Here is a 13,413-nt window from a genome sequence, read left to right as displayed (position 1 = left end):
AATGGCACACCCGCAGGAAGGGCTGACAACACAAGCCAACAGAAAGGGGTGATGGGATATAGTGCCTGCTGTAGACATAGCTGCCTCGTGGCACTATGCGGAGGTAGCTGAAGCACTACAAATACAATTTCAGAGCTTTCTGAAAAATCTGAAGTTTTTCCTGATTCCAACTTATAAAGATTCTAGAGAGCTGCATCGATAACGCAATGACTGCTCCCCAGACCCCAACAGTGCTTAGTCATTCTAGAGGCGTTGAAGGAAATGCATGGGTCCCTTATCTGCAAGGTCTCCATGCATCATACAAATGTGGATTAATTTTTAAACTCTTGGTGGTGGGGTCACATGCAGTTTCTTATCAAGATGGGGCTGAGAGAAAACACTCCCCTCGAGGCTCGTGTATATAATACAATGAAAAGACACCCTGACCGAATCAAACCCAAACAATGATCAGTGGAAAGCTCGAGAGTTTGGTACAGCATATACCACTGTATTCCACTCAGCTGTAACCTCCCTAGAGGCTGCCACACAGACGCCTCCTAGTGGTTAACAGCGGAGCACTCCTCCTTACACCAGAACACACTCAGCACTTGAGCGGACTTTTTTTAATGTCACATTTTATTGAGATTTTTCAATACAACCAACCAGGAACTATGTAGCTAATTTATGCAGTGAAAATTCAGACAAGCATTGGCATAGCCACTAGGTCTCGCCTTTGGTGCCTTATAAGTGTTTAGTTATCCAGCACAATATCCTTGGTGCAACAACATCAAGTGTTGCATGGCTAAACACTTATACGGTCCCAAAGGCGAGACCTATTGGCTATGCCAATGCTTGTTCTTTTTGTTCACAGATCCATCTCGGATCGGCAAATAAAAGAAAGGACAAAAAAAGCTGGTCTCATTTCGTAGGTGTTAATGCATGGTGACATATATGCTCCGCTACCAAATGACAACCACAGTGGTAGCGCCATAGCACCTTTCCTCTTTAACCATGCAGCACAGATATGTAGATCACTGAAAATCATTGGCAGATTCAATAGGTCTTCAAGGCAAGACCTACTAGCTTTGCCAAGGTGTGTATTACGCCTTCAGTTAGAAATAAAACATTCCCCACCCCCACTCTGCTTTTTGAACCAAGTCTGCATTGTGTTACAATTGGCTGATACTCTAATATGACTTGAATAGTAAACATGTGAATCAGAATAGAAGGCCAAACTTGCTTATGCCCAATCCAAGAAAGATGAAAATGTGAAAAATCAGACAAGCATGCACAAATAAAAGACTTTAAAGCCTACCTGATTAGCTCTTTCGAGGTCTGTCATTATCATCTCAATTTCATCAGCCCTATAGCAAAAACAGGAACAGTTAAATTAGCAATAAATAATTACAACTTTTGCTACAGTCAATTGCAATGAATCCTGACACACTTTGTGGATTTAAACACAAAGCAAATGTTTGGTAGCATCAATCAATTATGTATAACTTCGCAGGGAACCACACTAAGAGGGAAACCCCGTAGTATCAAAAAGGCAAAATTGGAAAAGGAATATTAGGTATTAGGAAGTTATATGTTGTGATGACTGCTTAGTATGCCTGGCACATTGTCTCCCAAGGAAATAAAGATACCTATAGCAGCCCTGAACTATATTCTTGAAAGATTAGCAATATCAAATTTTGCACCACTTTCTGATTATCCCAGGGACACAAAATGATCTGTACATGAGACAGAGATCCCTTAAATCTAAAGCTAGATTTGTAAAGCGCGAACTACTCACCTCTAAGGGTCTCAAGGCACTGGGGGCAGTCGGGGATTAAGTGAGCTGGTGCCCAGAGTCACATGGTGTTGAGCTGCCGCGAATGATCGAACCGTGAGTCCAACGCTCTGGAGTCAGATGCCCTGCCCGCTGCGCCACACCTCTCCTCTTGTCCTATCCCGAATTACTGGAACAAGCCAGTCCAGCTATCCAGCCAGCCCAATCATTGGCCCGCCATAACTGATTAACAGATTGGGAACAAGGCTTCAAATGTAGATAGAGTCCCTACTGACCCTTGCAAACTCAATCTGGAATTTTGGGGATCTTACATCAACAACATCACTAGGTTTATACCTTTAATATCTGCTTTGCCACACTCATGTCAGCATTTAAATATACTTAGAGCTTTAAAAAGAAACCTGTGAATAATCAATTATCAGCGAATACACATGATCAATTTGGTTAGGAAGATTTATAGCAAAGGACTTTTATAAATAATATAAGAATTGGTTAGCTTTCAGAGGGACACTCAACTAAACCTCAATCAGATTCTGAAAAGATAGATTAAGTATGTAAGACTGATAAATCTCTCCTGCACACTGCTTCAAGATTTTCCAATTTGCATAGGAAGTGACATCACTAGATTTCCCATCATCTATCCGCACAAGTGACATCACTGTTTTCCCACCAAAAACCATCTTTAAAAGAAAATGGCAAGCAACAGGGCTTCATTTCCCACTGCCCATCTGAACATGAGGTGACATCACTGAGGAGGCTTTCCTTTAGCACAAATCAACGGCAAGAGCCTGACCACAGGCCAGCTGGCATAAAGCTGGTAAAGAGGCTTAATTAATGTCAATGCAAGTAACTAAAGCGCAAATGGAAAACCAGTAGAGACACTGCAGACAGAGAAATCTTCAATTTAGCTATACGACGCTTCCACCAGTGGATAAGGAACATCAAGCACACATCTCTTGCTGTTCGCTTCAACACTAGCACTAACAGCTGCAAGGAAGTCTTCGTTGTAATCTAAGTTTTCACAGCATCTCCTGCTGCCTCCAGCAACATCTCCCCTCACAAGACCTCTTCAACAAATTTTCTGAATTCTTCTGTAACAAAATAACCGCCAAATATAGTAACTTCGAAGGTCAACTAGACCCAGCCACCGTTGCAAATCAATTTCCCATCACGGTCGCTGAACGAACCCTCATCTCATAGCCTATCACCACCATCAAAATCACTTCCTCCATGAAAAACAACCATTCGGGGGCGCCATCGGATTGCTGCTCCAACCACGCCTTCACTAAACACTCCTAGCAATCAGCGAAGCACTAACACCCATCCACAACGGCTCCATTAACTGTGCCACATTCCCAGACATCTGGGAACATGCCCCCATCATGTCCCTATTCAAGAAACCATTGGCAGACATGTTCACTCTTTCCAACTACAGACCACCTCTCTTCTACCATACAAGCAACATTTTCTAAGAAACTAATCAACCAATGCCTCACTGACCACCTCAGCAACCACCAACTCCTAGATGCCAAACAGTCCAGATTCAGGTCCACCCACAGTGCAAAAACCGCATTCATCATCGCTCATGATAGAGGAGACACAGCAGTCCTCAGTCTCCAGGAGCTTTCTGCAGCAATCAACATGCTTTCACACCCCATCTTCACCAGTTGCCTGAAAGATATAGGTATCCAAGGACCTGTTAACCGTGGATCTGCTCCTTATTAATAGATAGAATATAAGCTGTCATCCTGGTACCTTACTCCTGAGATGTACACAAACACATCAGAGGAATGCTTTAAAGCCACATTGCTCAACCCAACCCTCTGAAACTCATACATGATCCTTCTGGACAAGTCATCCGTTCACATATTAACATACTCTTATGTGCAGGTAACACGCAACTCAAACTCTCCCTCTCACGCAAGACCCCCCAATACAAGAAACAAGTTCACTGCATGCATGGCCGAAGTAGGCAACTAGATAAAAGCCACCTGTCTTAAAGGTAACACAGGCACAACAGAACTAATGATCTTTTGCAAGAATACAACACTCCAACTGGTGGACAGCAGAACTCAGGCATCACACCCAACACACACTACAGGAATGTCTGAATAATCATCAACAGCAAACTGGACATAACTGCAGAAGTCAACGCCGTCACTGCATCCGGACTTCCACACCAAAAAAAAATGCTGAGGAAGATCTGCAAATGCCTCCCAAAGCAACACTAGAAAAACTATCATTCATGCCCTAGTCATCAAGAAGGTAGACTATAGGAACACCCTCTACGCCAGTATCACCTAGCAACTCACTAAAAGACTACAAGCCATCCAGAACTCGGCAGCCAGACTCATCCTCAACCTCCCACCCAGAAATAACATCCCACCACAACTTAGAGAAATACACTAGCTCCCGATACACAAAAGGCTTAACGCAAACTCCTCACACAGATTTTCAGGGCACTACACAACTCAACCCCCACCTACCTGAACAGTCAGATCTCTTTCCACCAACCAATGAAACACCTTCGCTCCGCAGGACTCCTATACACTTCTATAGAAAAAGATCAGGAAAGGTGTTCTCTCACATTGGTCCTAAAGCTTGGAAAGACCTCCCACTCCACATCAAAGTCTTCTCCTCTCTTCCACAAGAAGCTAACTTGTCAATTAACCAACCTGACCAGAGGCAGGACTAAATAGACACCTGTTCAGTGCCAGGAAACCCCCAATGGTGATAGTGCGCTTTACAAATAGTTAAGATATTAAAACAAAACTATAGAATAGTCTTAGATCACCAGGGGTCCCACCGAGTCTTTTCATAGCCATGCAGAGGAGTGTTTTTGCATCATCACTCCAAATCATCAATAAAGTATCATTCCCAGAGCGCAACATGTGCATCTCCTGGCCCACAGCTCATTCCCCCATATCCGTGAAGTTAACTAAGGGTCAATCATCGCATAACTCCTCCTGGAATATCTAAAGTACTCTACACAACTGACCACCACATTGGGAGGAGAAAAGATTACCACCTTCCAATCTGCCAATGATGCAGATGTAGTTTCGAAGGTTAAGCTTTCCAAATTTTTTAGCAAGTTTGCGGATATGTTTGCACACTAAGGACTGATAATAAGCACGACTGAAATGAAATGCTTGACCATTTGGATCCAACATCTATCAGCAATAATTTTTTTAAGTATCTGTATCAGATTGTTTGGGGCACAGATTGTAAGATGTCAAAGTGTCATAGTCAAATACCCAAAAATTGTAGTATGCTCTAGGGCAAAATGCTAGTATAAAATATTAGTTAGATCTTGTAGCTCCTATCACGCTAGGAATTTCATGCTTACAGAAAGGCTAATCCGTTAATATACACAGAGTTCTTCAAATACTCAAGAAGAATGATAATAGTTGCTAAGTTGCCAGTTGCTGGACAAATATGGAAGCAAGCTTTGAGTTAACAAGTAGCATTCATGAAAAGGGTGACAAGTAAAAGATCTAGGATTTCTTTCGTATTTTATTTACTATTGAGGAAACCGATTCTGCCCAGAAAACACAGATCAGCAGATGACGGCTCCAGCTCTCTCCTCAAAACTTCAACTATGTGTACTTATTTAGTGAGACTCAAAATACATAATTCTCCAATACTAGTGTTTTTGTTTTCCACAATTAGGGATGTTAATCAGAGGAGCACTCCAGATATTTCAAGGATAAAAGCTTGTATTCAAAGTCGCTGAACAGTAAAAAAAAAATATATATAACCTTCTTGTAAAATGTTGAAATGTATTTATTTTTTATTTTAAGTATTTGTAGAGCGCAACTGATACCTTGCAGGCTTCCTGGCGCTGGAGAATACTCTGCTGAGGAAAGACCGGGGTAGTTAGCAGGCGAGCGGAATTTTAGGGGAATAGCCAGGTCTTGATAAGTTTCCTGAATGGAAGAAGTTGTGAGATCTGGCGTATGTCAATGGGCAAGCTGTTCCATAACTTGGCCGCTGCGACCCTGAAGGATCTGCCCGGGTTCTGGTTTTGTTGAATCTGGGCACCTTTACCAGACGGGCTGATGAAGATCGTAGGTCTCTGGTGGGAGTGTACCACAGAAACAAAGCTTGCAGGGGTCTGGGCCCAAGTCCATGCAGAGCCTTAAAGACAATGCAGAGGGATTTGAATGCCACACGCTGCTTTAAGGGAAGCCAATGTAGCTCGGCCAGGGCTGCTGTGGCCGAAGACCTTCTCGTCCAAAGATGAATGCATACAAATTGAACAGATGCAACAACAAAACATATAGGAAGCAATTCGTGACCTCTGATCTTTTTTATACAACAACTTGTCTTGCCAGGTCGCTATGAAAATAATTGATTATTCTGTAAAATTCATCATGATTGACTTGACAGTATAACAGTTTAATCACCTAAACTCATCTAAATAATTACAATCACAAATATTTGTGAGTCCACAGCAGCAGAAAGAGGCGGATACCAGTTTATATAGTTTAATGTCTTAAGGAAAAGGAGGCATACAAAAGAACGCACCTCACACAAAATGAACTAGACGAACAATTGGACAGTAAGCACAACTTTCCCAGTGCTTGAAAGGCCTGCAAATAAAAATATCACAAGCATTTGCCATGCGATAGGTCTAGCATTTGCGAGGGTTTAAGCTAATGGCATTGTAAATGACAATGTCTTTTACTTATCTGTTTTGCTAATTAACACATAAATAAAAGGCATTGTCATTTGCAATGCCAATAGCTCAAACGCTTGTAAATTCGAGACCTATTAAATGAAGCGGCCGCCATTATCCTGGACTGCTGGGAAAGTTAAAGTGCGCATAGCATGATGAATGTTAAAGGAAAGCAACTTGTGCAAGCAGTAGGAGAAACTCATTAAAGAAAATAGTGCTTACAGACTAAAAAAGACGTACATTGTAACAACCTAAGTAAAAGGGCCAATCCACATGGGAGGTTACAAATGAAGATAAGGCAGTTCCAAGGAGGGACTAACATGCCTATTAACGAATCAGAAGCCATTATTTTCGAAGGAAATGACACAAGCCAATGACAAATATGGGCGGAGAGTGGGCGGGGCTCAATTCCATATTCCAATACTGCATGCCGCAGAGCAGAGCACTGCCCAGGCTCGACCTAAAAACAACAGGCTAAGATGAGAGGGTCCATTCTCTTATTGATAGATCTTCTTTAATAGTAACGAGTACTGAATAGAGTAGGCAAGTTTATACTTAAAGAGGTGGAGAAAGGGACACTGAAGCAACTCTAACCAAAATACTGCCCTCAACTATAGGAGATTAATATGGTACGACTTACCCCTTTTCTGATCACCTTGTATTTGAAGGTGGTCTGTGTAGGCCACCCATTTCAGAAGGCTGGAATTTGAAACTATAGTCTGCCGAAGCATCAATTTGGAACAATTTGTAGACAGTTCTCCATTCAGTACCTGCAGCCTGTGTAAGAAATAACCTGTGTTTTTTGCTGCCTGAATAACAGTACCACTGAGTGTCAAGACAATGTTGAAGCAGTCTCATCTGTACTCACACGGGTGGAACCATGAATCCTACCACTGATAAAATCTGACTGACTGTTGGACGATACGACTTTAGAAGATAGTGACACTGAGGCTGCTAGATGGCAGTCTATCCTCCGAAGGACAGATTTTTGCAGCTCGTATGTCCAAAACAGCTACCAGATAATGGATGGTCTGAACTGGTACAGATTTTGGTTTTCCCAATTTCACACTCACGCATTGTGGATAGATATGTCCATCTTGAAGTGCTGTTCAACATCTTGAGAGAGGTGCTTTGAGGAGCCAGTGATGCAAGTAAGGGTATATGGAAATTCTTTCCATCCGGTGGTGTGCCGCTAATGGTAATGGTCTTAACCCTGCCATGCTCTTGCAACAGAAAATCTTCCTGAAGGGGCAGCCTGATTGAAGGACAGATTCTCAAGCCCAGACGTTCCTTGTACCCCACTCGCCTGGCCAAATCTAGAGCCACTAGGATGACTTTGGCCCAGTTGTTACCGAGCTTGATCAGAACTCAGGGCTGGGGAGGTAGCAGCAAGATGGTATCCAAGTCCTGTGCTCGACTGTAGGTGGAATGATCTCTGAAAGAAAGCCTTCTTGGAAACTCCAGGACACAAAAGTGCAGACATTGCACGTTCTCTGCAGATGTGAATATGTCGAGCAAGATGTCACCAACTGCTGGAAGACGCCCTGTGCCACCTCTGGGTGTAGTTGCCGTTCATGACCTGCTAGGCGTCGCCGGCTCAGTTTGTCAGCACTGGTGCTCACGGATCTTGCCAGGTGGTTCTCGACAAGAGAAATGTCCTTCCGACTCAGCCTGTTCCAGAGATGCAGGGATTCCTTTCACAAGACCCAGGTCACGTGTCAACCTGCTTGTTGCATAACCACATATGCCAGTGCTGCACCAGCTTCACATTGATGGGCAGTTGGAAGGCAACTCCAAAAAGTTGAAGTGGAGCACAGTCTTCAACAGAGACCACAGTTTCTACCTCTCCCAGATGCGCTCCCCAACCAAACAGTGATACATCCATCATCAAAATCAGTTCTGGGTGGTGTAGAGAGAGAGAGGTCTTGTGCTGGTCTAATTGCGGTTGAACAGTCACCATTGCAGGTCGTTTGTAGACTCCTCCGAATCCTGGATGGAATTTAACAAGTTCTCTTGGTGCTGAGCGCATTGAGACTTTACATTCCACTGAACTGCAGCATGTGCTATCTGGAATAGTCAACTAGCAGGATGCAGGAGGCAAAGAAACCAAGAAGTCTCTGACCACTTCCACAAAGACCCAGGGCTAAGGCTGAAATATCAAGATCACAGCCTAAATTTCCCGGAGTCAAATTTGGAGGGAAGGCTCAAACCTGCACTGGATCCAGGATGGTTCCGGTGAACAAAGGCTTCTGTTAAGGAGTCAGGTGTGACTTTGGTACGTTAATCAAGAATCACAAAAATATTAAGGAGTCTCATCTGGAGTTGGTCTATGACTGCGGAAACTCCCCCTTCAACAGTCAATCATAGAAGTAGGGGGGAGATAGGTATCCCAACCTCTGAAGGTGTGCTGCAACCACCACTATCACTTTTGTAAACACCCAAGGGGTACTGGTGAGATTAGAGAACTGAAAATTCTCTTGGCCTAGCTTGAACTGTTGGTAATGCCTGTGGGACTGCAGGACACAAATGTGAAAAAAGGCGGAGTTCAGCACCATCATGTAATCATCTGGATCCAGCGCTGATAGAACTTGGTCAAGTGGAAGCATCTTAATTTTGTCCATGTTGATGAAGAAATTGAGAGTGCAGTGCTTAAAAAGGACAAGAATCTCTGTCCCTAAGCCCCAGGAAATAAAAGGTGTAACATTCAGTTCCCATTTCTAAAGGAGGAACCTTTTCTATTGGTCCTATGTCCAAAAGAGTCTAGACTGGCAAATGGTCCTTCGACAGCCAATGTGATGCAAGTGGTAGATGTAGCAGATCAGAAAGAAATGGAAGTTATGTTATGTTATGTTCAATCAATCAATCAAATAAGCTTTATTCGGCTTTTCAGTTTAAAACCATAAAAGCAGCAAAAAGAAGTACATTCATGCAAAAATATCTCAACATAACATTTCATAATTAAAAAAGGAATTGATTTGAACCCAACTAAAATAGTTTAGCAAATCTACTATTCAAAATAATAACCCAAGATACACGGAATCCCCCCTTTTTCACCCGGTGTTATGGTGATTCGGTGCTCGGGGACCAGGATAGAAATCGTGCAGGTCCCAGATACAGATGGAACCATCTCCAAGTTTGGGTTTGGTAGATCGCAAATAGGGGGCAATGTTCCTGTATTTAAATTTAATTAAAATCAAGTCCCCCAAAACATTTTTGGGTAGATGACCAAGCCACCCCACCCTTCTGACGCTCATTATCCCGCCGTCTAGCGTAGGTGGTAAAGATCTATTGTTTTTGAGCCAAAAGATGGCTTTGTTCAGTAGGTCCTGATGTAGCTCACGTTTGCCCGGACTGAGAGGCGGGACCCCAGAGAGAACGGTGACGTATGGGGCGGCTTCGGGGGGTAGATCAATACGATGTCTTCTTTCTAGGGGGATCATATGAGCTCTATGTGGGGCATGTTCAGGATTACGAGTAGCATTTTGTCCAGTATGAATGGGTGGTATAAGAGGGGAGTTGCAAGTTTGAAGTATCCTGGGAGCATTGTTCATAGACCTTTCCCGGGTGTTATTGGGGGTGTTAGTGGGGGTAGAACGTGTGGGTATAACAGTATTTCCAGTTAGTGGATATGACCTAATTACAGTTTTTTCGATCCTGGTCAACCTGTCCCCCAAGTCATTAATTTTTGCTACCAGTGGAGATAGAGCAGTGATCAGCAGTCGCTCAATTTGGGCCAGAAGGGTCGATTGAAGGGGGGATACAGAGTCATTTGGTCGAGTCTCAGCTTTATCCAACGTAAATGAGGCTGGGTTGGGGGCAGGTAGAGAGGAGCTGCAGTTATTGAATAGAGAGAGGGTTATATCGGGGGATGCCTGGGGAGAGCAATGTGCTTGATCAGTGTCTCTGGCCACTATGGGGGGGGTTGATGCATCCGGGATATAGTTTGTGCCACACAGGGCATTCAGCTCTTCCCAGATGGACATTATAGTTTGTAGACTGGATCCCAAAGACAACAGTAATCAGTTCAAAACGGTAGAGGTTAAAAGGATAGAACCTGACTGTACCTTATCCTGTGATGGAACCAAGAGTGGTGGCCCGTCCCGTCCTCCTTGTGCCTCTGAGGGCCACAGAGGGCCCGCCCTTTGCCCGGGCTTAGCCCGGCGCCGTCCCGCGCGCGTCCCGCGGGGCGGGAGGTGTTCCGCGTTCTTGAGGCGCCTCCAGGCGCTGCGGGAGCGTCACGAGCGCGCCAGGACCCGGGGCTGATGGGAAATGTAGGCGTTCACTGCCCGCCTTGGCCAGGAGAGTCCCAGGTGAGTCCCCGTGTCTCCGCTTGCTCCGTTGCCTTTGCCGTTCCCCTCACGGCTGGATTAGTGGAAGGATTGCCTGGCCGTTCCCCTCACGGCTCCCCACCACTGCAGGTGAGTTCAGAGAATGCCCCCAGGCCCGCTCGGCGCTCCGCGGTCTTAAGGCGCCTCCAGGCGCTGCGGGAGCGTCACGAGCGCGCCAGGACCCGGGGCTGCTGGGAAATGTAGGCGTTCACTGCCCGCCTTGGCCAGGAGAGTCCCAGGTGAGTCCCCGTGTCTCCGCTTGCTCCGTTGCCTTTGCCGTTCCCCTCACGGCTGGATTAGTGGAAGGATTGCCCGGCCGTTCCCCTCACGGCTCCCCACCACTGCAGGTGAGTTCAGAGAATGCCCCCAGGCCCGCTCGGCGCTCCGCGGTCTTGAGGCGCCTCCAGGCGCTGCGGGAGCGTCACGAGTGCGCCAGGACCCGGGGCTGCTGGGAAATGTAGGCGTTCACTGCCCGTCTTGGCCAGGAGAGTCCCAGGTGAGTCCCCGTGTCTCCGCTTGCTCCGTTGCCTTTGCCGTTCCCCTCACGGCTGGATTAGTGGAAGGATTGCCCGGCCGTTCCCCTCACAGCTCCCCACCACTGCAGGTGAGTTCAGAGAATGCCCCAAATTGAGAGTGCAGTGCTTAAAAAGGACAAGAATCTCTGTCCCTAAGCCCCAGGAAATAAACGGTGTAACATTCAGTTCCCATTTCTAAAGGAGGGACCTTTTCTATTGGTCCTATGTCCAAAAGAGTCTAGACTGGCAAATGGTCCTTCGACAGCCAATGTGATGCAAGTGGTAGATGTAGCAGATCAGAAAGAAATGGAAGTTATGTTATGTTATGTTATGTTATGTTAAAAATGCTCTTTTATAGCGCACGGCTACTCCTAGGAGTGTCTCGGCGCTTTGGCAAAGAGCCAAAGGAATAGGCGAACACAGCACAACAGACACAAAAAGAAGAAACAAAAACCAATTACAGAGTGAAAAGCCAGGTCTTAAGTTCCTTTCTAAAGGAAAGCAAGTCATCAGTTTTCCTGAGCGAAACAGGAAGATCATTCCAGCCCTGGGTCGCCAGAAAGCGAAGGAACGTCCTCCGATTCTAGTCAAACGAATAGAGGGGGTCAAAGCTTTAAAAAGAGACGCAGACCGTAACGTCCTGCGTGGCATGTAGAAAGACAGGCGTTTCTGAAGGTATTTAGGGCCTATCCGATGAAGGGACTTGTAGGCAAAGGTAAGCACCTTAAAAATAATCCTTTTGGCAACTGGAAGCCAGTGCAATTTCTTTAGCAGCTCTGTGGCTCCAGCTCTACGCTGGAGACCAAAAATGGCTCTAGCTGCAGAGTTCTGCACAATCTGCAATCGGGCCAAAAGGTATTTCGGCAGGCCAATATATAGAACGTTCGCGTAATCCAGGCGCGAACCTATCAAGGCCTGGACGATAATCCAGAAGTGCATGTCCTCGCTCCTGTGAGATGATGAGGTCAGCTATATCCGCTGCGTGTGTAGACGCAGATCTACAGTTCAGGAGTGTGCATTTAAGACGGGGTGTGATGAGGGAAGAAGTGGGGTCCTGAATGAGAGGGACTTTTCTTAGGTTGTTATCGAGGATTCCTCTACTGTTGTGTGTAGAGGACCTGAAAGGGTTGAAAGGGGATAGTAGGGATGGTCAACTGAGAGGGAGTCAAGTGGTTCGTAAGAGAGAGTTCGTAAGAGTGTAGTAGAGAGAGAAGATCGCTCTCCGAAAACTGATTAATGCTTCACATTGGGCGGGTTAATGTAGTATGGAAATGCTATCCGAATGAATCACTAAAATACAGTAATGTAATGGCTCTTAAATACAGAAGAAAAAAGGTCGAGACCATTCCATGACATAATTTATAATATGTTTGGTTGTGGACAAGGTCAAATATTGTCTTTTGGAAGTATTCAAAGAATTCCTGTTCTCTAGGAATAGTTCTACTTTAAGCAGAGTACTTTGTGCCAAAAAAATCAAAAGTTAAATTTTGGAAAAAAGTCCAATCGTAGAAAAATAGTGTTGCAAAGTTAGAAGCTTGTTTTGAAAAGTGAAGTTCGAATACAGAGTGCCATAGAACACTGTGTGCTCACTTGAAAAGTCAGTCTCTTTGTTTGGAGAAAACATCAAATTTTCTAAGCTGGTAAAGAATTTGTCTTCTACATTAGGTGAAAGTTGTACTACTTCGTTAAGCAGATCGATTGCACAATAATGAGAAGCACCTCTGTCAGCGTCAGCCGCATTAGCAATGTTCGAAGGAGATGGTACCTGTGTGATGGCCGCTCCACGTATCTCACCGTTCGCAGTTTGCGTCTGTGAGACCTCAATGAATGCCGTCATCAGGATTGGTAGCCGCTGGGGACAACACAATACATGAGCCATTACCGATCCAAGAAAAGTATCAACATCGTTGGCAGAACTGATGGGAGTGTCAGACAGATTTCTAACACGCATTCTTCTCCACATAGCAGGCATCGTAGAACAGGTAAGATTCAAACTTGCCAGATTGGTTGGAATAATAGAAACCACATGGTATTCAGATCTCGTAAACGAGCCAAGTCCAAAATCGGTATCATGCGCTCACGACACTTTACTGCCAGGAGAGTGTTCTCTAAGGTAATCTG

General features: G+C 44.9%; 1 protein-coding gene across 3 annotated transcripts in view; it reads right to left on the bottom strand.

Annotated features, from left to right (window-relative positions):
• The window catches only part of CUX1 (cut like homeobox 1), a 1,218,817-nt gene that overhangs the window by 656,359 nt on the left and 549,045 nt on the right, over positions 1 to 13,413 (bottom strand). For all 3 annotated transcript variants that reach the window (XM_086954570.1, XM_086954568.1, XM_086954569.1), the window contains exon 9: positions 1,295 to 1,343. In XM_086954570.1, coding sequence (XP_086810696.1) covers positions 1,295 to 1,343 — 49 coding nt within the window. The remainder of the gene's footprint in view (positions 1 to 1,294; positions 1,344 to 13,413) is intronic.

The sequence above is a fragment of the Lissotriton vulgaris genome, chromosome 2_1 (genome assembly GCF_964263255.1).
Source record: "Lissotriton vulgaris chromosome 2_1, aLisVul1.2, whole genome shotgun sequence".
Classification (NCBI taxonomy): Eukaryota; Metazoa; Chordata; class Amphibia; order Caudata; family Salamandridae; genus Lissotriton; species Lissotriton vulgaris.
Note: the sequence above shows the minus strand (reverse complement) of the source record. Positions and strands in the feature narration are given on the sequence as shown.